The sequence below is a fragment of the Borostomias antarcticus genome (genome assembly GCF_949987555.1).
Source record: "Borostomias antarcticus genome assembly, chromosome: 22".
Taxonomy (NCBI): domain Eukaryota; kingdom Metazoa; phylum Chordata; class Actinopteri; order Stomiiformes; family Stomiidae; genus Borostomias; species Borostomias antarcticus.
Window position 1 is genome coordinate 15,059,096 of NC_140255.1, and position 26,181 is coordinate 15,085,276.

Consider the following 26,181-nt stretch of genomic DNA (forward strand, 5'->3'; position numbering starts at 1 on the left):
ACATAGCAATAAAACCTCTCAAACTGAACTGGAAACAGGACTAAGTTTACAATTATTTTTTTTACATTATTAGAATTAACAAAATATAGTTTCATCTTTCTCCCTGTGAGGGGAGACCTAGTAAAGGCCAGATATCTTTAAAATGGCTTGCTATTAAGCACAACACTTGTACAGTACTACTCAATGCACTGTCACTCACAGAGACTGAAGCATGCTAATTGTCACTTTATAAAATAAGTACAATAATTTAAATATACAAAGGCATGAGTATAGTACAAACTACTTGTCAGCACTGTTAGACAGGTACACTGAACAGATTCAAATATCCACTAACTCCGTTTGTAGCAGGCACATTAAATGGCTTCAATTGAGGCTGCTACACATCTGTAATCCCGGTGGCGGAAACTCTCCCAACCCACCCGCTCTTAGGAGACATGAGGGAGACTAACACTAATTAAATAGATTTTCATCTTTATGATGTAAGGCTTCCCATCTGTAGGAACAAAAACACTTATACATAGCTTAAAAAGTTTACTTATTGATTAAACTTTTTGCATTCTTTCCAAGTGCTGGTTTTAAGTAATTATGAACAAATGACAAAAAGAAAAAAAAGAAAAGAAAAAAGGCCAAACCTGTGCATTTGGGACTAGTAAATGCACACGAGAACCGTCCAATCAGATCGCCAGTTACCGTCTGACAAACGATCCTTTGAGCGTCTGCTTGGACATGCCCGTGTTCATGTAGCCATGGTGACTAGCCGGAGTGTACATCATGTTGCCATGTGGCGGAGCCTGCATGGGCTGTTGGGGGTATGGCTGCGTTCCCATCATGCCCATCTGCATAGAGTACTGGGGCGACTGGTTCATATAGGCGGCGGCGGCGGCGTGGTTGCCGTGGTAACTGCCATTCATCATGGGCTGGCTCATGCGGTAGCCGTTCATGGCGTTGAGCGCGGCGGGCATGTTCATGGAGTTGACGTTGTAGGCCGGCGCTGGCATGATGTTCACGCCCATGTTCACGCCCATGTTCACGCGCGGCATGGCGGCCAGCGTCCGGGATGGCGCCTGCATGGCCACCGTTTGCGGCGGCGCCCGGCCGTACATCTGCTGGTGGTGGTGGGACAGCGGCGCCGACGCCACCGACGACGACTTGGAGCGCATGGACAGGTGGCCCTTGGGCGCCATCTGGGTCTGGATCCTCTGGGCGGGCGTGAGGCCCACATTGCGCTGCAGCATCATGGCGGGGGTCGGCGAGCCAATGCTGGGCGGCGGGGGGGACATGGCGGCCTGCACCTGCGGGGGGGCGGGCACCGCGTGGGGCCCGTGGGGCCCGTGGGGCTGGACCAGGCCCGAGTGCTGCGACGACAGCGAGGCACTGTTTGCATAGGACGTGATGGGGTGCGAGGGGGCGTGGCTGAAAGGCATCGAGTGAGGGTGGTCCATCAGCGTGTTGGTCAGCTGCTGCAGCTTGGCCAGGCTGAAGGTGGCCGACGGCTGCGGGTAGTGGGCGCCGGCGTACTCCCCCTGGTTCATCCGCTCGTAGAGGGCTAGGTTGGGGCCGCCCGACTCGGGGATGTCGGCCAGCTGCATGGGGGCGGCGGTGGCGAAGTTGGCGGGCATGCCGCCGCACTGCGCCATGGCCTGCTGCTGTTGCTGCTGCTGATGCTGCTGCTGCCCGGCGTGCCCGTGGGCGTGGCCATAGCCGCCGGCGCCATGCTGGCCGTGGAGGGCGTGCTGATTGTGCTGGCCCGGCTGATTGTGCTGGAGGTGGTGATTGTGGTGGTGGTGGTGGTGGTGGTGGTGGTGGGCGGCGGCGACGGCGTGGGCGTTGAGCTGGCCGGCGTGGGCGTTGAGCTGGCCGGCGTGGGCGTTGAGCTGGCCGCCCAGCTGATTGTGCTGGCCGTGTTGTTGATTGTGTTGGGCGTGCTGATTGTGTTGGGCGGCGTGCCTGCCGCCGTGGTGGTGGTGGTGGTGGGGGTGGAGCTGGGGGGGGACGGCGTGCTGCCCCCCCCGCTGGCCGTTGCTGGGCGGCCGCTCCACGCAGCCCTGGGGCGACTTCACCCCGCAGTGTGGTGGCGGCGGCGAGCTCAGGCTGCTATGTGGGAGCATGGCGTTGACGCCGGCGGCCATCTGCTGGCTGACGGCGCAGCTGCTCTGGGCCAGTCCGCCGGGCGGGGGGAGGCTGCCGTAGGAGCAGCTGTTTTGGGAGGGGCCCGCCCCCCCCGCCCCGCCGCCACCACAGATGCCACCGCCACCCCCCCCCAGCGCAGAGTCGTAGCTGCTGGGGTTCTCGTAGTTCTCCGTGGTGCTCTCGATGCTGCCCAGGTCGCTGAAGCCGCTGTCCACCACCTGCTGGGAGTGGTCAGACACCGATGGCACGTCCATCATGGGGCTGGTCTCCATGTTGTGGAGGGAGGGCACCGAGATGCCGCCGGCGCCCCCGGCACCGCCACCATGCTCGGGGCTGATCTGGGCGTAGCCGCCGCCATCCAGGACGATGGAGACGGCGGGGCTGCTGACCGAGCGCACCGACTGGCTGGGGTGGGAGGGGGCGGAGGACAGCGGGCTGCTGTGGTCCGACGGCGGGCAGTCGTCCAGCGGGGGGCTGTGGGCGGCGGCGTGGGCGTAGGTCTGGAGGCTCCGGCACGCCTCCTGGGTCTCGGCGCAGTCCTGGAACACACCGACAGCAGCGGCGGAGGCAGCGGCGACCTCCCGCTCGCGCTCCGTCTCCCGGGCGAGGGACTGGACGGCGCGGGCCGTCTCCGCGTCGATCTCGGAGCAGAGCGGCGGCTCGTCTCTCAGGGGGAGGGGCCGGGGGCCGAGGGCTGAGGCGTGCCGGACCGCGGGCTGGGGCGCGGGGGCGTGGCCGGGGCTGGGGGCGCCCTCATCCTCTTCGGAGTCAGAGTCAACGGGGTGATCAGAGTCGACCGCTGCTCTCGTTGCTGCCGCTGTCGTCGTGGTAAGCGCCGTCACTGCTGCTGCCGCCTCCTGGTCATCGTCTTCCTCGGTGTCGCCGGGTAGCTCCTCGCCGCAGGGCGCCACAGACTCCTCCCGACTCTGCTCTGGGTCGCCGTCGTCTTTCGGACCTAAAAAAGATGGGCTAGTGTACTCCGGGAGCTCTTTCTCGGGCTCGGCTTTCTCCGGCGCGGCTGGCGCCTCGACGTGACTGTCGTCTTCGTCATCCGCATCCTGGTCCTCCGCGTGCCCGGCCTCTTCCTCCTCTTCCTCCTCCTCCTCCTCCTCCTCCAGCGTCTCTCTGCTGCCGTGCTCCAGTTCTCTGGACGGGGAGTCCCCGCGCTCGCCGCCTTGGCGGTCGTCCTGCTGGGGCGCCGGGCCCTCACGGCTGTCCTCGCGACCGGGCGAGGAGGCGGCGGGGGAGCACGCCGGAGAGGCGGCGGCAGGGGACGCCTCCGGGGAGCTGAGCTTGGGAGAGCCCTCATCCCCCCCGGGGCTCTGTGGCTCAGAGGGGAGCATCTCCAGCTCGGCCACCCGGCCGGCCGCGTCTCCGCCGGGCTCGCCGTGCTCCTCCCTGGAGGCCAGGTCCAGATCCAGGTCCCGGTCCAGCTCCAGATCCAGCTCCAGCTCCGGCTCCTGCTTGGGCTCCTCCGTGGCCTGGATGTGGTGCTGCTCGGCCTCCAGCGGCGTCTCGGGCGGGGTGTAGAGGTTCAGCTTGAAGCCCGTCTTCCTCTCGTTCTTCAGACGCCATTTGGGCGGGCCTCGCTTCACCCCTTTGGGCCAGCCCTTCTTCCGCTTCGCCAGCCGAGGCCGCCCGGGTTTCTTCGCGATGGCGTCCGTTCCTGGGGGCGGAGGGAGATCACATCGTTTAACCTTCTGCGATCCATATGAAACCGCTGAAGCCATTACGCTGCGTTATTACACGGCTCTCTGAAATACTCGATTCTGACTGGACGAGCGCGCGTTGTACCAGTCAATTATTTTTCGATAACTGCCCGACGTCAAGGGCAACCGAGCAACATTCACCTCTACTATGGACAACACATTATATGTCTAGTTGAAAGTTGTCTGACAGCTGCTGAACATTCTAAACTAGTTAATAACGGTTTTGGCTGTTGTATGTGAATTCTCATCAAGCCAATCTCAGAAAATGCCCATTCCCCAAGCACGCAAAACCATTACCAAAAAGTAAATGGTAAATGGACTGCACTTATATAGCGCTTTTCCACCTTAGCGGCACTCAAAGCGCTTTCCAATGGCCTCTCATTCACCCATTCACACACACATTCACGGTAGCTGCCATGCAAGGTGCTAACCTGCTCATTGGGAGCAATTTGGGGTTAGGTGTCTTGCTCAAGGACACTTCGACATGTGGACAGTCGGAGCTGGGATTCGAACCACTGACCCTTCGATCATTGAACGACCCACTCTACCAACTGAGCTACAGCCGCCCCCGAGTATAGGCCTATTAGTATAAATGTTGTTGCTAAGTAGCCGTGTAATAAGCGGGATAATGTACGGCCAGCTGGTCATTATAGAAAAATAAGAGCATTTCAAGATTTCCCTCCTGATCAGCTTGTACACCTGGGCCACGTCCAACAGGCTGGCCATACATTACCCTTACATAACGCCATGACGATTACCTTCGTTCCACTGTTCCCGATTGGTTTTGTCTATGTTTTTCTGGAGTCTCGGCCGACCTCTCCGGCGCTTCACTGGTTTCCTCAGGGCCTCTTCGTCGTCGTCCTCCTCGTCCTCCTCCGCCCCTCCCGGCCGGCAGGTGCGCTCCAGCAGGGGCATGGGCCTCTCGTCCTCAGAGTTGTCGAACGGCTCGTTCAGGACCTCCGTCGTCTCCGAGATGGTCTCCGTGGTGACGCTGCTGTTGATCCTCTGCCTCTTGCGGCCTCTCTTCCGCATGACGGGCGCAACGGCTCTCTGAAATTACCCACAATGCCGTTCACATGTTAGACCACTGAACATACATTCAGCATGGCCATGATAGCTCTCTGAAATAACCCACAATGATGTTCCCGTTAGACTACTAAGCATACATTCAGCATGGCCACAAAGGCTCTGAATTTACCCACAATGCCGTTCACGTTACACCACTGAACATACATTCAGCATGGGCATGATGGCTCTCTGAAATTACCCACAAATAGTGACTGCTGAACATACATTTCTCTCCAAGCTCGTCTGTTGAATGTGAATGTGGAGACAGGGCCTCTATTTGAAACTCTTGTGATGATGACTAATGTGAAATGGTAAACCACACTATGTGAGCCTCAACACTGAGAGCTATTCCTCCCCACAGATGAACACAGCCTGGTCTGAGAAACCACCAGCGAGGCCGACCAACCACAAGCTGGATTCTACATTCCCAGCTAGTTTCTGCTTGACTGTAAATGACAAGCATGAAATGTTCCTGTATCACAGCCCTACAAAACAAAGAATGTGAAACCAATACTGCAACTAATTTCAAAGTAACAATCCTTGCCATTCTTGTTCTATCCTCTATGAAAAAGGTCTTACAAGACCGGTCAGTAGTTGTAATATCACGCCTGACACAAGGGGGCAGTGACATCAAGACAAAACAAATGCTAAAACACAAGAGGAGGGTTAAATTAACCACCAATGACAATGATACAAGGTCCAGCCTGCAACGTCTCCACAGCACCAGTGAAAACTACATTTGTCAAGAGGATGCTTGAGATGAAACGGAGAAGAATGGGGTGAACCTTCCACTGAAATCACCTACACTCAGACAATCTCACTATATCACTCTGCACATAACATGAACAACGGTCATGTGGAGCCATCAATCAATTCAACTCCAAGCTTTCATCATTTCCTACAATATTTTACTTTGACCACACAGCCAAACCTACAGCATGACTAACACAGCCAACGCCCGGCTAAGCAGGCTGCACCAGGTGATCGCGGTCAAACAAAGCCGTCACCTTTCTCTTGACTCCCAGCATGCCGTGGGCTTTCGTCAGGACAGGAGGCGAGCCGTCGGAATCCTCGTCGTCCTCGCTGCACTCCTCCGAGTCGGCCGGGCGGCGGTCGTAGGGGCGGTAGGGGTTCCGGCAGCGGGCCTTGGTGGGGGGGTGTCTGGCGCCGTGACTGGTCATGAACACCTCCCTCTCCTCCTTCTCCCAGCAGCTGGCCTGCTCCTTCAGACGCTCCGCCTGCAATCACCAGATGAGACGCGTTAGCGCCGGGGGGCAGGGGGGGAGCGGAATTAACGTCACGACAAGTGAATCACCACGGGTTCTGGTGATAACGGGGACGGGGGAAACGTTTCCGTTAAGCAACCGTGGAGAGATTGCATGTCACGGAATATTTAGTACGATTAATTATGTAGCGGTGAGCTGATTTGGGGAAATTTTGCACGACATTAAACGCCTACTGACAGAGAACACGCTTTGCCCATTAACGGCCTCTGTTTGAACTCGCAGGCTGATCAAACCATAAAAGCAGCAGTGGGCAGGCTGAGGGAGGAGGGCTGAGCGCGCCTAGTCCTCAGCCTCTGAGGAACAGTACAGGGGCAAGACGTACGTCCATCTCGGCCTCTCTCTCCTCCTCGGACAGGACGGCGTTGAGCGCCACCAGGGGGGTCCAGTGCAGGGCGTCCGGGTCCACCTGGTTCAACCGAGGCCGGGCGGTCATCTTCTCGGCATGCCTCTGGACCACGCGGTCTCTCCTGATTACCACAAACCTGCGGACGGACAGGGGGGAGAGAGAGGAGGGGGACCGCGATGAGCACACACACACATACACATCAGCGAAGGCGTGTCGTTAAAAACTATTTAAAAAAAAAAAAAAAGAGGAGCCTTCCTCAGAATACCAGGTGCTCAGTGTCCTTGGGGCACTTAACCTGACTTACTTCTGTCAATATTCCGCGGCATTAATGGATGCCATGTTAAAAATACCCGCTGGCCTGGATAAGTCACAGGCAGCGAGCGGCGGTTGGAACTGACCTGCCAGCCCGCCTGTCAATCATGCTGAGCTGCTGCAGAGTGTTGGCGATGTCGTGCGGACACATCCCAGTGGCCCGGCTTATTCCTTTAACGCTGATGTGTTTATCTGGGTGCTTATAAAGGTACTCCAGTATGACACTCTTCCAATATGCCAGGTAGGATAAGCGACCCAGATCTGACAGGGGCTTCTCGGGGGAGCCGGCTTGTCCTTCTTGCCTGGTGAGAAGGTAACCTAAAAATAAAGACACAGGGAAACATAAACAAAACGCTTTAGTGGAGCCGGAAGCAGGCCAGGTTATTTCAAGATTGCGTTTCAATTTCCCCCTTCTGAAAATTGCATATTCATGTACATTGTGACACAAAGCCGTGTCTAGAGAAGATCCATTTTCACCTTCAAACAGCGCAAAGGGAGGTGAGGGAATCGGCTGCCGTCTGATGCTATGATACACGCTGGCAAGGGCAACAAAGAGCAGAGGAAACGAAGCTGCAGAACAAATGCTGAGAAGCAGCTGGATGTCAAGAAGCTGTACTTAGCAGAGATAATGAACTGAAGGGGAAACAAATTCCAAAAGGTATCTGTATGTAATTAGTTTTATAGCAGCCCTGTCAAGAGTCAGTCATTATAAATAAATTATTATTAATTAATTCCTTTTAATGTGCACCCCACTACCAGGAAGCAAACAAGCCAATCTAATCACCAAACATTGAAAACACATTCTAGTAATTATTATGACTATATTCATTACTAAAGCTGAGGGAGCCAGTGATCACGAACACAGAGGGAAACGATGATGAACGCTAAAATACGAATCATAAAGTGATATTTTTATTTAGTTAGTCTCTCACACATGTATTACCACAGGTAAACCAAAACAAAGCCACTCAGAAAATCCCTTGAGTAATGATGAGGAAAGCAACATTTTTCACACTGGCAAGCGTTAATGCTTTCCTCTCCCTGCTACCTGAGACAAAGTGTTCTTCTAATACAATCCAATAAAACAGAAAATCGGAATCTAAACAACTTCCAGTTCCAAAGCCACATTTTCCAATAAAGCGCTCAAAGATCTGAGATCTCAGCTGTGTTCAATCTCCCCTAATCCATGCCTTTGTTATCAGCACACCCTCAATATCCCAGATCCACTAGCATCTCTGTCTCAATGGCTAACAATGTGAACAGGAAATCAAATGCTCCATTACATCTCACTCTCTCTCTCTCTCTCTCTCTCTCACACACACACGCGCGCGCGTGCGGGCGCACCTTTCCAAAGAGAAAACCCTTGAGCTAATAAAAGGATCAGGACAAAACTGGCCAAATCCACTATCTAAACACAGAAACCCACTCAAGGCAGCAGTTGTTTTCAGAAGCAGACCGCAAGGCCTTAAATATTAAATGTGTTGCATTTCGCAGGACTCAAAGCATTCAAACCTGAGTCGAACCTAATACCTCATCAAAATTCCGCATGGGAGTCATTTCAACCAAAACGAACCCTTCAGGCATTTCAGCGGCCAATACTTCTGGCGATCAAATATTAACATATGCGGAAAGAATCCAGTTCTCCTTCATTCCTAATCAGATTTGATTGCTTAAGTATGTGAAAAGCCTTGATTCACCCATTTCAACGACTTCACTACATTAAGCGCCGGCCTAGCAGCAAGGCTGTAAATCAGCCCTTTAAACCGAGTATGTTTTTAATACAGTATGAGATCAAGTAAGCGTTCTGTCCCATGGTTCTTAAAGGCATTAAGGAACTTACTGAAATCGATGAGGAAGCGTCCGAATCCCTGTCTCTGGTACTGGGGCAGGATCATTATGCAGGAGACGTTGTACTTCTGCTGGCAGAGCTTCTCCTGACGGAAGCAGAAACACATCAACTATGTTAGAGCTCTGCTGAAGCCCGCTATTTACTGCACCTGCCACTGTCCTTGTCTAAAGCACACACGCACGCACACACACACACGCACGCACACACACACACGCACACGCACGCACACAGTTCAGTTCAATTGTGATAAGTATTCATTACATCAGTCCCCCGTGACCACATCTTGAAAACAAATATAGTACAGACCCTGTCACTGCACTGCTCTATTAAACACTGGATCAACATATCAAAAACTGACCACAAACAGACAAATTACAGTGGCACATGAAGAGATCAGGAGCAGTATTTCTGTTGTTTTCCAACTAAGTCGTTCTTGGATTTTGTACCTTGGAGAAATAGCCCACAAGATGACAGCCCTTCTGGTCGTTCTTGGTGAGAATGTAGAAGAGGAAGGGCTCCACATCATAATACAGAGTCTTGTGATCCAGGAACAGCTTGGCCAGGAGGCAGAGGTTTTGGCAGAAGAGCTTGCTGACATTTCCATCAACCTAAACACAGAAGAAGAGAGAAAAAGGACGCTGTTGAAACAGTCGACCCTCCCTCCCTCCCTCCCAAACCCTACTCCGCTTAATTGCGCGCAGCGTGGAGTTATTTGCTTTATTGCCGTAAAGAGCTGCTGACCTCAAACACGGAGAGGTCGTCCTTTCGGTAGATCTCATTGGCTGGTGGGTGATACCAGCCACACTTCTTTGCATGTCTCTGGAGGATGTTCTTGCTCCTCATGTACTTTAGGCAGAACTCACAGAGATAAAGCTTTTGCAGTCTGACAGAGAGAGAGAGAGAGACACACACACACACACACACACACACACACACACACACACACACACACACACGAGACAAGGGTTGCGATCTGAATCTGAGCGCATCGTACTCCAGGTCTGTTGTACAGTAAAGAGCCATTAGATGAGGTAGTGAGTGAGTGATGAACTGGAAGAAAGACTGTACCTTGAGTATTCCGGTGGATAAGGCGAAGAGTACCAGGTCTGGATCTCATACTTCCCAAACTCGATGACAGCAGGGTAGCGTCCAGAGTCGGCGCTCATCAACGATCCAGTTCTCTACACATCAAACCACAAACATTCAACTTCGGCAACATTTTCAAGATTCATCAAGTCTCATCTCATTCTTGATTAAAAAAAAAATCTATAACGCAGGTATACATGTACAGTATGTACTGTACCCATGTCTACAATGCACACGTTGTGGAAATGGCGTGCGACGGGCTGAGGAAAGCCACCAGCGCCTCCTCACCTGGCCGGAGAGCTCCTGGACCCGTCTGAACACGTCCGCGTCCTCCTGCGTGACGTGGTCCCTGGACACGCCCACCAACCCGGCGCTGGCCTCCCACTTGACGCGCAGCTCACCTGCACGGCCTGTCACGGTCACAGTGAACACGTCGGCGTCAGAGCGGCGCCACGCGCAGCACCACGGCACCGCAGGGCTGCCTGAATCACTGTAGCAGACGCTGCTGGATAATTCCACAAAAGCATTCCATGCTGCTTGCATAGTAGATCTATTGTTTTCCAAGCCTATTGGAGGCAATGTCTCCCTGGAATACTATAATGTATGGATCATTTTTGCAAGTTTATATGAAAATCCCTAATGTAATGAAGTGAAACTAAATCACTCTAATTGCATAACCGCTTTCATGTGCTTAGTCATCCACCAAGACAGCTTCCCATGAATTAAAAAGCAGATGAGAGTAGCTGGAGTGGATGATGAACAGCAACGATGTTGGAAGGCAAGCAGCAATTGCACAAAACAATCAAAACAATCTAAGTCACACAACAAAAACCATTGACAAGTGGAAATTATACATTAAAAACATGTTATGAGAATTAGTTGAGGAGTTTTAAGGTGTGATATGCAGTTATTGGTAACCCCTTCAAATCCATATTCCTTTTTCAACCTTCTCCTAGCCTCTCCTGTTCCTGGAGGCATAGGACTGTGACTGTAATTATGCAAACTCACATTATATACATTATGTAAACTCTGTGTAGCCCTGGGAAAGTGAATTGTGTGGTTGTGAGTGTGTGTGTGTGTGTGTGTGTGTGTGTGTGTGTGAAGCCCCTAGGAGGTGATGTTGGATGATGACAGTGCCTGTGAGATGGTGGGATGAGAGGAAGAGTGCTGATGCTACTACAGTCACTACGAGGCGGCGGTCACGATGGGCACGCCAGTGCGGGGTGAAGGTCAGAGCAGCGAGCAGCGTGAGGAGTTAGTGGGCCATGCACTATGGAGAAGCCGACGGCAGGAGATGGAGGAGCTGCTTAAGATACCGCAGCCAAGTCAAACGCAACGAAATCGGGGTTAAAAAAAACAAACTCAAATGAATCAAAATTAGGTGGTAAAAGATTAGTAGAAAACTGTTAAAATGCTGAAAAAAGCGAGTGCCAAAATGTGCTTCGCTTGTAATAATAAAAAAATAAACAAATAAAAACATTATCTCAAGTATGGAAAATAAATAAATAAATAAATAAATAAAGACTGCCGGTGTCAAGGCTTTGGTTCTAAAAGGATGAAACCTGCAGAGACGCAGGCCTGGGGTGGAGCTCGGAGCCTTACCATGGTCGTGCTCGGGCTTAACTCGTCCGTCTGTCAAGTCTGCCTTCCCTGGCGAGCGGGCTCCCTTCTGAGGGGTCACTTTATATCTGAGCCTGCCTAGCGTCCTGTGGTTCTTATAAAAGGGGTTACGTCTGAACTGACCGACCGCCTTAAAGGGGCGCCCCAGGGGCCGCCCGGGCCCCGGGGACGAGGAGTGGGACAGTAGCCTCCTACTCTTTATCGCCTCCCGCTTCCCAGGGCGCAGGGGGCGGGGTTCGGACGACGGCGGCGGCGACGCGCAGGACGGATCCTGCTTACGGGGCATGCGCTTAGGTGGAGCGTAGCAGGGCAGTCCCTTTTTCCTGGATTCTCCCTGAGTGGTATAGATATGCGAGAGTCCGTCAAACAGTCCCTTAAGTTGGTTGTTATTGGAGAGACTGCTCAGGGAGGGGACACTAGACTGGCTGGAAGAGCTCTGGGGGGAGTTAGCGGAGGTGGAACCACTGGAGACCTGCGAGGGGGGGCTATGTCCAGGCAACGTGGGAGGGGGGGGGCGGGGGCGCACAGGGGGGCGGGGTTAGCTTTTGAGCGGCTTCTGCAGCCGAGGCCACCGACTGGGATGGCTGGGGCGGGCCCGTCTCCCTAGAGCCGGGCTGTTTCGAAGGGCCTAAGGCTTCGGCTCGCGACCTGCGCCCAACAGGGGAGGGAGTAAAGAATTTGGAAAGCCCGTCGATAAGCCCTTTGGTTTTCTTGTTAACGGTGAGTGCGGCTGGGGTGGAGGTGGGCGTGGGGAGGGAGGTGGTGGTGGTGGGGGTGGAGGTGGTGAATTGGGTGGCGCCACCCGCCCAACAGGGGTCTGCAACAGCCAATCTGTCTCTGGCGTCCGTCACAGATGCAGCATGACCAGATGAAGGTGTGGAACAGACGGTAATCTTTTGACCCCTACCAGGTGACCCCCTTCCTTCCAGTGCTATCATGGAGCCGTCACCACTGCTGACTGACCTGGAGGAGGGGGGTGAAAGAGTTAGCGCAAGTCACCAGGCGTTTTAATACCAATACAACATTGAAATACTGCCTAGAGAAACCGACTGAAATCCATCTGCAAGGCTCCGTCTAGGAAGCGTGGGAGGCGGATCCCAGATGGCTCACAAACAGACTTGGTTATGAAGAAACAAAAAGCACTTTTATTCAAACAGTTCACGACAAACTTACATTCTTTGTTTGAGCTTATTTCTGGGCCTCCCGATTGGCTTCGCATATCGTCGTTTGATCTGATCGGCTTTCTTATGCAGCAATTTCTTCCCATTTTCCTTCGGCCTGCAGACTTGGCAGACCCACGTCCCTGGAGGGCGTCCAGACACACAGAGATAGATAGATAGAGAGAGAGAGAGAGAGAGAGAGAGAGACAGAGAGAGAGAGAGAGAGAGAGAGAGACAGAGACAGAGACAGAGAGAGAGAGAGACAGAGAGAGACAGAGAGAGAGAGAGAGAGAGAGAGAGACACAGAGAGCCTTGGTTTAGGTGGGTTCATCAATTCAGAGGACACAACGTTCATTTGAGACATTTCCTTTTCATGCGGAGTGGGGCCGTCGAGAAAGCGAGACAATCAATTACTCAGCACAAAAGGAGAATCCATAAGAAAAACATCAGGTCAATTCTCTGTCCATTGAGTTAGACTTTGTGTCAGCTGGTTTTGAGCGGAGCTATGCGGCTTGTGTGTGAATTGTCTAGCCAAGCGGTCCTACTCGCCATAGCTGTAGGTAGCTGTGATCCGGACACAGAGAGCTTTTCCCTCCCTGGGGGGCGCTGGGAATCATGTGATATGCATGCAACGCTCCTAAGTTATTACTGCTCCACCGTGCTGAGTGACGGCCCCAAAAGGCCCCTCTAGGAAGGAGACAACACATGGACTGGGGGGGGGGGGGGGGGGGGGTCAGACAGTGTAAACTCACCTTTTGGCATTCTGGAAAGTGGCGGGTCGCAGCACTCCATGTGAAAGCCCCGATCGCATGAATCGCAGAACAGCATCTCGTCCTGAAAGAGAACCATAGGCTTGTGTGTGTGTGGGGGGGGGGGGGTCTTCCCTGCTTGCATGGATGTACAGTAACACCTTCTGTCATGTCAAGGCTACAGAGGACATGTCCAATTGTGCATTAGAGAAGCCTGGGGGAAATCTGACAGCAAATGAAGGATCCCTCTAAACGACACGATAGCTCATGGTTCAAAGAAGCCGGCGGGGGGTCCCGGACCCCGCTCTGTCATCATCGTCCGAGGACCGTTTCAAACGCACTGTATGTTTCAGGGAACATTCTTTGACCATCTTGACCTCTTAAACACAAGGCATGGGTGAGATGGAATGTAGATAAGACCTGGAGTACTTACAGCGTTTTTCCCCTGTATTCTACAGGAGCTGCACGTTTTGCATTCTATACATTGCCATCGCAACCTCTTCACGTTGGAGGTGAGCTCTGGGGAGAACTTCAGACAGGAGGGGTGTCCTTTAGGAGGTAATCACAGAGGACATTAGTGTTAAAGATCTCTACATCCTCCAGTATCAGTTTCACATGGCAGAAGACATGACCTTCCTGCTCTGCTCACACAGGAAGGTTAAATATTAACATATTGCATCATCAACAATGTTTAACGTGTGCGTCCGGAACTCTTTTTTTTTTATATTTTATTTTTATTTTTACCCCCTTCCAACACAAGCTGTGTCTAAAAACAGTATGATCAAACATCTGAGCTGCTAATTAACGATGATTTGATCTTAATGAGGCAGAAACGGTAGAAGCACTCAGTCTAATGGAAGTCGATCCGTGAAAGTCATGCAGAAGCTGGCCCTCTCCCTCACCCAGCTCCTGCTCATGGTTGTAAAACAGCTGTTTTACAGTGAGAGCACAATTTGTGTACACTACAAGCGGTTAATGAAAACCACCTCAACGCTACTTACTCAAATTTGAGCTATAAAAATGTCACCGGGAGAAAATTCCTTTCGGTATTTAAAATAATTGTTCAACGCAAATGACTCCTTAGGAGAGGTAATTTTATGGAGGGTTGGCAATCTTGTCTGGAACAAAAGAACGGTGAAGGCACATGCCACCTGTCTGCAGTGAGCAAATGGCTGATCGCCGGCCACTCAGAACCGAAGCCTGGTGCATTTAGAGACGAGCCTGACTTTGATATCGCATATTTATTGTTATTTGTTGGTGCTATGTGGCTCCTCACTAACAACTGTGTGTTGAGTGCCTACTACAGCATGTGTGTGCCTAAGGCACATTTCTCACATTGTGAGACAAAGTGTATTCTGATTCTGATTTCAAATTCTAATGGGCACTCACGCAGAATATGCCCTTCCTCAACCAATCGTGGGAGGTTAGCAATTCTGATCTCCTCAGCTATCCAATTTAAATTCCAATAAATTCTTCAATGGGATGAATTAATAACAAAAACATGCTAGAAGACTGTGGCTGAGTGTTGATGTTCCCAGCGTATCATGCCTCTCTCTGTGTTTAACCACACTTTCACCCTTCATGTGCGGTTAAACACTTAACCTCACCCCCCCCACCCAACACCTGTACACAGGGTTCCACATTCTGTGGGCTGTGAGTTTGCTCAGGCTCCTGGGCACTGTGACTGTACGTGGAGGTGCACCCATGAGGACTTGTGCCGTCAGTGTATGAGGTGGCGCAGCATTCCGGGCGACTCAGACTCACCACTGCTCCCACAGTCCGCGCAGGACAGCAGCTCCTCTGCCATCTTGTCCCGGTTTGACTCCTTTGTCCCCAAACAGAAACTGCATATTGGGATTGGGTCAGCTCGTAGCTGGGGAAAAACACAAATAGAAAGCCTTTTAAAAGACAGGGAGAGACAGTACTGTACACTAAGCTGACTGCACAACACGGAAAAGCCCTGCAAATGTGCCTAACAGGCAGGTTGAATAGAGTAGGCTGTTCTCAGTTTGAGAAGCCTGGTTTGGAGGTCAGCGAGTGCTTCTAGGGTATTGGAAGAGAACATTTCCAAAGCTTTAAGTGAATGAGCTTAGCAAAACGGTGAGGTGAATAAAATGGAAAATGAATGACTCTAAGTCGATCCCTGACATCAGTTCACAGCTAAAACAGAATAATTAACACTTCTTGTCCACAGAGGTACTGTGGGTACCCTCCTCCTCTATCCCTTACATCTGGACGGGGATGTGATAATTATAGTTTAAAGGCTTAATCCAATTCAAAAAAGCTTACACTACTGTTTGAAAGGATTAACCAGCATGTAATCAAATTACCTCAATAATCAAACATGTTCTCCTTGTTGGTGAAATGATTCAGATCCATTGTGGCGCTGTGTGTGTCTGAACAAACACTCACTTTAGGGCTTAGAATTAAGTTCAAAAGCAGTAGAATATGAGCTTGAGGTTTAAGAGGATTTCTCATTGATCACACACAGAACTAATTGAGAGTCAGACATGCTTCAGAAATAAACACTAGGGGAGCTTTGAATGTGTACTGGCAGTAGGTAGTTGTAATCTTTCTATTTGGGTCTAGCCTCCAAAATGCAACATCTTCTAGGACAAGTTCTATAATAGACATATCTGTGCACCGGCACCTACTAAAATGCCTTTGAAACTACAGATATATTTTTATGAATAAATGGTTTTCAATCAACCGTACTGGAAGCCACAGAGGCCTCTGGAGCAGCCTCAAGCATATTGCCGAGTCCTCGGAGACGAGCTTCTTAACGGAAAATAATACTCGCAAGGGGTGTGCCCATAAATAACACGCCTCATCATCGGTTTACACACAAACGCCTCATCAATTGACTGGGGCTTTGGAGGCCGCTCTGGGAATGCCCATAATTAGTTCCTAGTTTCCATGAGCCACATCAACATCCCTGAGCGAAAACGCACGTTTAACCTCTGAATCTGTCAGCGCTGACCTCCTGGTGACCCGCAGATACGATCTGGGAGACGCAATTTGAAGAGGCACACCGCGGGTAACATTACTACCCGTCACAATAAAACTGGTGTAAGGTAAACAGGCATTCAGCTGGGATCTGGTTATCGTTCCTGGCTGTTGTATTAATTGATTGATACGGCAAGTGAGAGCAGTTTACAGCTACATCAATGATTACTACATTTTCCCAGCCTGCCAGGTCAATAGCAGAGTACTACAGCTGACTGCTGTTCACCCAGCCTTGACGATCAGCTGCACAAATAACAACAACCTTGCATAGTAGCGTGATGACTGATGATGACCTGTAGCTAGCCATGTCCTCTACTTGGCTATCAAAAAAAAATACAGTGCAATTTAGTGCAAGTGCAAATTGGTTACATTAATGATTTTCTCATATGATATGTTGAACACCAGACCACCTTTAATAACATCTCCTTGCAACAAATGGCTAGTAATAACACTAAGTGTTAACACAAGTCAAAGTTATTGTTTTAATAACACATAAAAAACAAAAACACATAAAAAACAATGCATGACTAGAAAGCAACTTTAGTTGGTGAACGGCCTACTGAACTTTCCCTACGAGGTACCCACTTCTCAATGCCCATCAGATTCGGGCATGTGAAAAAATGGATTCTACAGAGTTTCCGGTTTCAAACCGAGTCACTCACCTACACACTGCACAAGCCCGTCTGTCAAGAATGTAGGTTAGTTCACTGTTTTTTCCCTTGTTCACACAATCACCATATCACTATCAGTATCAATATCCCTTTGTATCCCCTGGAGGATACTAGAAAATCTAAATCTGATTTGACAAGGCCTCTGTCTTTGAACACATTTGCTTGCAGGGAAGCAGCAATCAATTCAAGGGTAAACTATAATGTTATGATAAGGCACTGGGCACACCGCACCAGAAAGGAAGTCTGAGCAAAGACAGACTTTCTCCAGTAAAGTCAGCCCTAGTCTATATTCACCCAGGCTGTGTGAACATCCTGATCAGGTCTTAGAAAGCCGAGGCTAGATGACCTCCCTACAATGTGTTATACTGCACCAAATTAACTGTTAATAACAAGTCAAGCGCAACATGTGTGCAGACTGCACTTGACATCCATTTCCAAATGTATACTTTCAAAGGTCCCTTGTTGCTGAAAAGGGTAGTAGTCCCATTAGATCATTAGTCTTTCCAGAGTACACATGCCTCTCAACTGTGATTAGTCTTAAATGAAAAAAAAACAACCTCAAAATGCTAAAAATGTCTTGGCAAACGCATGCCGAGCACACACCTAAAACAAGATGTTACTGATTGACCGGGAGGGATTCCAAATTAAGTACATTACAGGAAATTAAACAGCTTCAAAGGCTGTGTTGAGTTAGTTAAAGGGTACCATTAGGTGGCTGCAGTTCTAGAGAGCTGAAGTGGGTGTTACATAACACTGAAGAAAAAAACCTCTCATTCCTCTCCTTTGTTCCTGCCAGACTGCCGTTAGGATCTAATAAACTATGACCCAACACTGTTCTTTTTTCCAAGAATTCCACCTTCCCCATACCTGCCTGGCAGTTACCATTCATTTTGGAACTGCAAGAACCTCTGGAGCTGCAAGGACCTCTTCATAAGTACACAGTAAATCCAAACTTAGTGATGTAACTGACTAAGAACAATGTGTGCAAATGAAGTCCACTTGCGCGGAGTGCTTCAGAAACTAGCACTTTACAGGATACTTTGTCTCAGACACAGCGTTTCTGTTTCACTTTTTTGTCTGACCACAAACACATACTGGTTATGGCTTCAGTGTCAGAGGTGTCATTTCCTGATGTTTGTTCATAATGAAACCAGAGGGTAGACAAAGTCTCCATTAGTAAAAGGCCTGTCTGTAGTGTAGCATCGCAGTGCGCCGCATCACTTGAGCTACAGAAGTCAATCTTCCGACATAGACAGAAAGCGTTACTTGCAATACATGGAAAGAGGAAAAAGGGTCTTAAGTCCAAAACTGCAGTGAAAGTGGAAGTGCTCATCTGCAGCATGCCTGTACTGTTGCTGAGTGCCAGTGATGGAGACGCAATCTCCACTAACCGAAAAGCACTGGGCTCATTTGTCACTGTCTAGAGGAAACAATGTAGGCTAAAAGAGTGTCTCTCCCCCTGTACTCCACCTTAGTAGACGTGCGCGCACGCACGCACGCACGCGCACACACACACACACGCACGCGCACGCACGCACACGCCGTTCAGCTGTGTGGGCCTGCCTTGGGCGCTTCACAAACTTCCTACGTTGTTGGCCTGGTAGCTGGTCTAGTATGTGCTCTCAAATGTGTGAGCAATTACGAGAGATAAATACAATTGTTCCAAATTAACCTAAAGCTATCACAGAAGTAGGCTTACTGTTCCAAACTGTCAAACAAATTATGATTCATATCTCTATTCCGGAGATATAGCATCAACACAGATCATTCAGGTCTACATGAATGTGTTCAGACAACAGAAGGAGACTGCTGAAGGGGGAAGAGGGTGTCAGAGGGTGTGTGTGTGTGTGTGTGGGGGGGGTTATGCAGAGCTTCCTGTACGCCCGGTCAGTCTACCTGGTCTCTCTCGTGCGGGAGCAGCGTGATGGACGGCAGGGCCGGTGGGGAAGCACTTGGACACCTGGAGCCCCTCCCCTCGGCGCCGCCGCGGTTCAGCCTGTAGCGTGGGCCGCTCTTCAGCAGCCTGCCGTTGTTCACGGCCCGTTTGGCCGCGAGCCGCAGCCGCTGCCGGAAGCCAGGGTTGTCCAGGACATCCGACAGATCGTCCTGGCTCTTAAGGTACCTCTCGATGTTCTTCAACGAGGAGCCATGGGCGTCGTCCAGGCCCTCGATGGCCCTCTTGAGCATTTTATTCCAATCAACGTGGCGCAGATCGGCTAAACTCCATACAGATGCCTTTGCCGGCACAGAGAGGTTGGCGGGGGCGAGTGACGCAGCCCTCGCGGCGCTCCCCGGGTCTTTGAACGATGCACTCCCCTTGTTGGTGACTTTGAGGATGGAGCCATCGTGAACACTTAAATCCAGCTGTTCCAGGACCGTCCTCTTGTCCAGGCCGCGCAACGTCGACACGGCATGGCAGATCCTCTCCTCCGAAGGCCTCTGCTTCTGCCGTTTGATCTTCTGTATTGCTTCAAGAATCCACTCCGTATAGAGAGGGTTTGCAAGTTTTACCATGGTTAAACAATTTGATTCAGGAAAGTGTGATCCATAGAGATTCCCCTTGTTCTTTGTTAAATCCTTGGTACATCCACATCTTTGAAAAGATCAAGACATTCTTGTAAATCCTGGGTAGTTCACATGAAACTTCATTAAAAAAAAAGAATAAAAAAGTAAATTCCTCAATGGTTGAGACTTTCACCAAATGACCTGGAACTCAATTCCTTCAGGATCCAAATGAAACCTACAGGGAATATACAGATAAAGATGTAAGGGAAACAACAACAACTACAGACCATCCCCTAATATTCAAGAGGATAACAACCCCCCCCCCCCCCCCACCCAAGGTACCAGGCAGTAGGCCTCAGGCTCCTCAAACTTTTACAATCTTTGGATGAGTAAAACAACATCCTGAAAATTGTTTGATATCCAGTAACATCAGTCTCTTGACACATGCAAACAGACTAGGATACAGATGGATTGGAAAGACGCACACACACAAAAAAAAACTCAGTACAAGTCTGGTACCATCCACACACCCAAACTGGTCGAGCCTGGTGATAGAATTAACATTAGAATAGAACCAGACATAAAACATGACTGGCTACAACAGCTAAATACCTCTAACATTGTTAACTTGTCACCTCAGAGGACAGCTTACATTCTACATTTATCTACCTCAGATTTCTTCTCAACATCCTGACTCGGTATGAAGTAGGCTACTTTCATATATTGGCGTCATATCATTCAGAGGACTTCATGTTATGGAGTTCCGTTTCGAGTTTGACAGCTGGGATGCGCAAGACGCAACTGTAGGCTACGATTTGTTCATTTCAGCAGTCAGCGCTGAGCTAAATGTCAGCTGCATACCGTCAATTAATATTGTTACACTTTTTGACAGCTGTCAGGGAGATGGTTACCGGAAATTTATGACGGCAATCTAATGTTCAAACTGGCATGAGGTGCGATTGAGCGAGATTATAATATGTAACCAACCTTGACTTCTGTTAGTTGAGGTGCAGAAAATAACATTGTTGCCTGCATTACTGATGTAACCTAAACAGTCGCCATTTTGTTACAATGTTGTAGTTTACATGAATCCGACATGACGCTGATTACAATCCAATGGAGTCTCATTAAACCTTACCTACACTAATGTGCCCTCCCTAGCAACTTTAATATTGGCTGTAAAGAAAAGATCTGATTTCTGGTTTGATAAAGCACATGTCAATCTTTATATATGAGCTCAGTCTGAAAGGAACAGCATTGGCTGCATGATCTGTCACTTCACTCAATTGACCCGCCTCTTAAGGTGCCTTCTGATGTAATAGAGTGATATTCCATTTACTTAGAGAACTAATCAAAGTTGAATTTATTGAGTGTGCATGGGTGTGGGTGAATTCAAAAGATATATCATCATAACTCAAAAACAGAGTGCAATTTAAGTGTAATCGCAAATTCTTGGTCAAATTAATGATTTTTTCCTACGTTGAACACCAGACCACCTTTTCTAAGACACCTCCTTGAAACAATTGGTTACACTAGAAAGTGATTTGGATCATTTTAGACTTTAATTGGTTGTTTGTTAAATCCATCATTTATTTGCATTAAATCGGCTAAGAGTCGACTGCCAATTTAAGGCAGTATGTTTTTTTCTATAATTGTGAGGTATCGAAGCTGTGCAAGCCATCAGACACTTTCCCCTCCAAACTGTTCGCTATTTTCCACTCTTGCTCACTAAGCTCAGTACCATTTATACTGCTTTTCTGATGTAACCTACCCTTCGATAAAAGAATAGGGCCGAATAAAGCCGCTATATCTCTGGAGCGTTTATCAGGCGACAGTTCCTCCACGCAGCAGCGCGCCTGTCAGGCGATGTGATCAACATACCGTAGATGATGACATGACCTCTTTATCAACATTACATGACCAACATTTCCGATGAGAAATAATAAACATACGGGGCACATTTCCATATACAATCTGAGTAATAGGAGTAGTGCGAGTAAGGGGAGAGTACCACTGTTCCTCAATTACGTATCGCTAGTTTCTCTCCAGCCCCATGTCTGTTGGCTCATTCTGGTTTTCAGATGATATTAGTCAGTGATATACAGCCTCCCTTCAATTCACACCGTTTACTAGATGCGCTGCCGCTGGGCGAGGAGGCAAAACAAATTACGCAAGTTTCATGCAAGGATGAACATGTAACCAGTGTGGAAAAGGCATAGGCTACCGTGAATATTTGCTGGTAGTTACCTCTTCAAGTTTTTTCCCCCGGATACTCCTCTTCATTATCAAGATGATAGAACCGTCGAAGAATAAATACACAGCGGCATATCCATTCGGTTTTCTTGTATTTTATCTGTAAACGGGCGTTGAAAGCTCTCGCTGAGACAGAGGACCTGATAACAACTAATTGAAAGGTTAATCTACATAGCAGCCTGTGACAAAGTGGTACCCTCCCCCTTCTTCCTCATAGACATCCCCACTTCAGTGGAGTGGAGCGGACCGTCGCCCTGTGCGCTCCTACAATGATCATAGAAAAATGCACTGTCAATTTCACTTTTCCCATTAAATATCCTGGGATGTCCATGGGAATGACACAAAACATTTTCCCACTGTAATGTCTGTATCTGGTTAGATGCTGGTTATTCTGCAAGAACAGCAATAGCCTACATGCGCACAAACAGTTAAGTATTAATTACCGTTATCAGATAATAACTTCCTAGAAATAGCCATCTCTATCACTGAAGCAGCGTGGGAAGATAGGCCATCAGGAAACAGGTCTTCCTGCATTCACATAATGAAGATTTCACAACGGTTCTTTTTCAATTTTTTATCACCAAGTCATCTAAACGACTCAATATGACAACTATAACCTGAGATTACACTGCCCATTCAAACAGAATGTAGAGCATGCCAGTCTTAGACAGACCCTGGTGGTCATAATTAGCAGCTATCTGGACCATGACAAATCAACGGTAACCAACTAAATGGGAAGTAGCGAGGTGTGAAGATAAGATGTTACTGCGCATTCTCTTGCATTACTTCATATACTATATATACATGTAGCCTTTGTAACTTCGTTTTAATCGTTGACAAGCACTGTCATGTGTAATCTAAGGAGGACACATGGTAACTGACAACCATGTGTTGTAAGAACATAAGCAATAATATCTGTCAAGAGAATTGTTGATGTATTATTAGGCTATGCGTATTCATCTCCAATATCAATTGATTATCTTGGAAATGCTTCACTTTTTTATTCAACTTGCGTAACAATAACCAGCTTTTATCTGGACATATTTTTCTTCTGCAACCATTGACTAAATGATACAGTGGGCTAGTCAGCGAGCATGTGGAACACAAAAGTCACAATATCAAACACATATTATGATTGACATGAGTAGTGCAGTAAGGGCCCTGATTGGAGGTGGTAGGGATTCGTGTCGAGGGAGGCTGTGAGTGAAGCTGCCTGTGTCTAGATATAATGAATGTCACCCCGGGCCCCAGCAGGTCCTCCACTGCTGCATGGGTCCGGGGATAATTTGAATTGGACCATGTGCCATCAGTCTGCCCATCCCCCCACACCCCGGTCTCTGCCAACTGGTGCTCAGTAACACTGCTGCCCATCTGCGGGGCAAAACACTGGCAGGATCCCCACTGACTCCTTCCTATGCCCGCATTCAAAGAACCATAGGGATGGTGGCCATGAACCCAGAAATACCAGCTAGACAAGCTGTGTTCATTTTTTCCTGCAATACAACTACACTGAAGTCCACATTTCCCACGTTGTTCCAGAGACTCACCATAGTTCACTTAAATATGAAAATCTGTAGTTTGTAATATTCTGATGTAAGCACTTCATACTGCAAATAATAAACTTTAGTCATATGGGTTGAAACAATCTAAATGGTCAGTTCTTTAAAATAAATTGTTTGACCAGTTTAAAGTCAATTTGGACACTACTTGGGTACAAACTAAAGTGAGCAGATCTGTGGTTAATAGTTTTCTTACTATGATAAGCGTTCTCATTGCTTAATCACGGCTCACTCTTTTTGTTTGTGTTTTGCCATCTGTCATCTTGAGAAGCAAATGCAGCAGCTGCCATGGAGTGTGATCTCGCCCAATCAAAAATGTGGTCCTTTTCAAAGCGCATCTGTGTGAAACCTTAAAATGCTGATGAAAAAAAAAAAAAAGTCTCGAAGTTGTTAACATTTTGGCTGGAGGCTGTTTTCACCTAGATGCCCCCGATTTGCATAACGCATAAACCCAGGCTCATTACTGAAAGCAGATCTCTTTCCCATGAAAAGTTAGAAATATGACTCCTCTTCAAATTTAATGAAGCTCAAATATGAAGAAAAGGATACGTTAACTAGTTGTGAGAAACACTTAGATCAACATCATGGGAGAGTTGACTGTATGTTGTTTGCAGTGCAGGAGGGTATTGGGTACATTTTTCAAGTCCTCTACCCAACAACGCCGTTATCCCATGCAGAGGGGGGAGAGGGCCCCCCTCTGATCCCGCTCTCCAGCTCCCAACGACGGCACAGCTGGAGGCCAAGAGGATCAGCCTAATTTTCAGGTCCCTTTAATGATCACCATGAAGAGCAGCCACTAATCCTATAACCGAGGAAAAAACGAGCTGCTGGACTCATGCAGCTGTGCGGTGGAGACCCGGGCGCTGTGGGCATCCAGCTAAGAGACCCCCTGAACCCACTGGAGGTTTCTGAAATGGACCGGGACAGTGGCCATGGACGGGCCGCCCTGCAACCCATCCTGCTAGTAACGGGGTTAGGCTGCCCATTGTGTGCACCAAAATAATTCACTTGTTGCATTTTTCCCCATATAAAAAGTTAGGTATATGAGAGAATAATACACAGATTGTCTGACAAAAATACAGATATGTAAACATCAAGACACGACACCGGAAGTGGGCCATGAGGACACTGCTTGAGCGTCAAACAAACCAGCACTATGCACCTATTGACACCGAAGGCTTAGAATCAGGGCATATTGCAACACAGACTTCCAGACATAATCTTTTATTTATTCAATAGACATCACAGAAAAAAAAATCTAACTCTTCAAGTGAGAGCAATCAATTATGGGACACTGAAACCCATTAACAGCACAGCCTAATTGTAGTAAATGTCAGTTTTATGGAGAACAGTCAGAAGAGTTAAATTGTATTTAATTATACCAACACATAGCAGATTATGCTAGTGGAGTGTTATTTAAAAACTACTAATGCAGTTAAGTCACTGATCGATGTTTTCGAAACACAACAACTTCACGTAATATAAATGCATTCAGGTTACAACCAGGTTTGCAAAATTTCGGGAATATTCAAAGCTGGAAACTTTCCATGGGAATTTATGGGAATTTATGGGAATTAACAGGAATAAACTGGGAATTTGGGTTATCTATACCAACTGTATTTACTTGTCATAAACAGAAATAAATATAAACATTTTGTTTTGTCATAAGACATGCAGGTCTTGTCGGTCTAGTGCATCGTGTTCCAGTGCAGCTGCCCATCGGGGACCGGTGGTCTCGCCAGATCCAAGTATGGCCGGACACCAGAGGGAGCGGCCTATTGGGTCGCTGCTCCCCGAGGGTGGTTAGTTTAATCTCGGAGAGTTCACTTTGAGAGTTCATCACACAACAGCAACCCAGTCTGGTGTTGGAATTACGGTTGTGAGTCAAGGAGTTGTCTCTGCCTTTCGCATTGCCGACCGGCCGGTTTGTGGACGAATCCTCAACAGTTAGTAGGGACATAGTTACTATAATTACATAATTATAATATTAGTAACATAGTTAGTATTGGACACTAGGCCAGGGTCAATTGGCTAACAAATTGGATGAAAACTGGATAGAATTCTAAAATAAGCATATAAAATAAAATGAAAAAAATGTTGGAAAAAAACTGTTATAGGCTACAAAAAAGGGTCACAATTTCCAAAATTCCTGAGCTTAACTTCCCATGGTAAGTTTCCGGAAATTTTCCACCCCCTTGCAACCCTAGTTACAACATTGATCCGTTCTCTCTTCCATGGAATTACTGTAATTGTACAAACTTTACACGACCTTTGAGGGGCGCGCGTCTTAATGCAGGTATGTTGTAAATACACAGTGCTGGAGGGTAGGGATCGGGGCGTATCAGTGGAAGTCAGGCTTCTCAGGGAAGGTGCAGCCCGCCCGCCTGATGATGACATTGGCGGCGTAGTGGCCGGCGCGTATACACTCCTCCAGCGGCCGCTCTTGGACCAGCTCGGAGAGGAACCCTAGGAGGACAAAGGGGTCAGGAGAACGTCACACAGGTCCAGACAGGCGATGGTACAGTGGGATACTGATGCCACTGGCAATAAGGGACAGCTTAGTTTGAGGGAATCAACTGATGACTATTTCATGTGATGACATGATAATTTCACACGGAGCAAAACCAGCAGGATACATGTGATGTATTCATATAATCTAGAGGTGCTACTGTGTCACTCTCATCGGTGGAAACATCACAGGGGTTCATGGGAGAAGGGCGTGGGAAGCAGCTGTGATGAAGGTAATTGGCATAATCAAGACCGGGGCATGGCGGTACCTCCCACAAAGGCGTCTCCCGCTCCGTTTGTGTCCACGATGTCATTCTGGTCGATGTCCAGCACAGGGAACATGGTCACATTCTCACCTGGGGAC

General features: G+C 48.8%; 2 protein-coding genes across 2 annotated transcripts in view; both read right to left on the reverse strand.

Moving 5' to 3' along the window:
• Window positions 1-306: 306 nt before the first annotated feature.
• On the reverse strand, window positions 307-19,506 carry kat6b (K(lysine) acetyltransferase 6B; the record flags this gene model as incomplete). Its single annotated transcript, XM_084455814.1, is given in 17 exon segments — window positions 307-3,796; window positions 4,598-4,889; window positions 5,915-6,145; window positions 6,516-6,675; window positions 6,938-7,169; window positions 8,692-8,785; window positions 9,147-9,308; window positions 9,442-9,583; window positions 9,769-9,881; window positions 10,075-10,196; window positions 11,389-11,927; window positions 11,929-12,369; window positions 12,580-12,709; window positions 13,319-13,450; window positions 13,745-13,864; window positions 15,080-15,188; window positions 18,889-19,506. Coding segments are annotated over 17 exon segments (6,747 nt in total). The 3' UTR covers window positions 307-686.
• Window positions 19,507-25,650: 6,144 nt separating this feature from the next.
• adkb (adenosine kinase b) overlaps window positions 25,651-26,181 on the reverse strand; it is a gene marked incomplete at its 3' end in the record, with an annotated part of 103,635 nt that continues 103,104 nt past the window's right edge. Inside the window, exons 10-11 of the mRNA XM_084455870.1 lie at window positions 26,087-26,173; window positions 25,651-25,775 (exon numbers count right to left, since the gene is read on the reverse strand). Of these exons, the coding sequence (XP_084311996.1) occupies window positions 25,651-25,775; window positions 26,087-26,173 (212 nt within the window). The remainder of the gene's footprint in view (window positions 25,776-26,086; window positions 26,174-26,181) is intronic.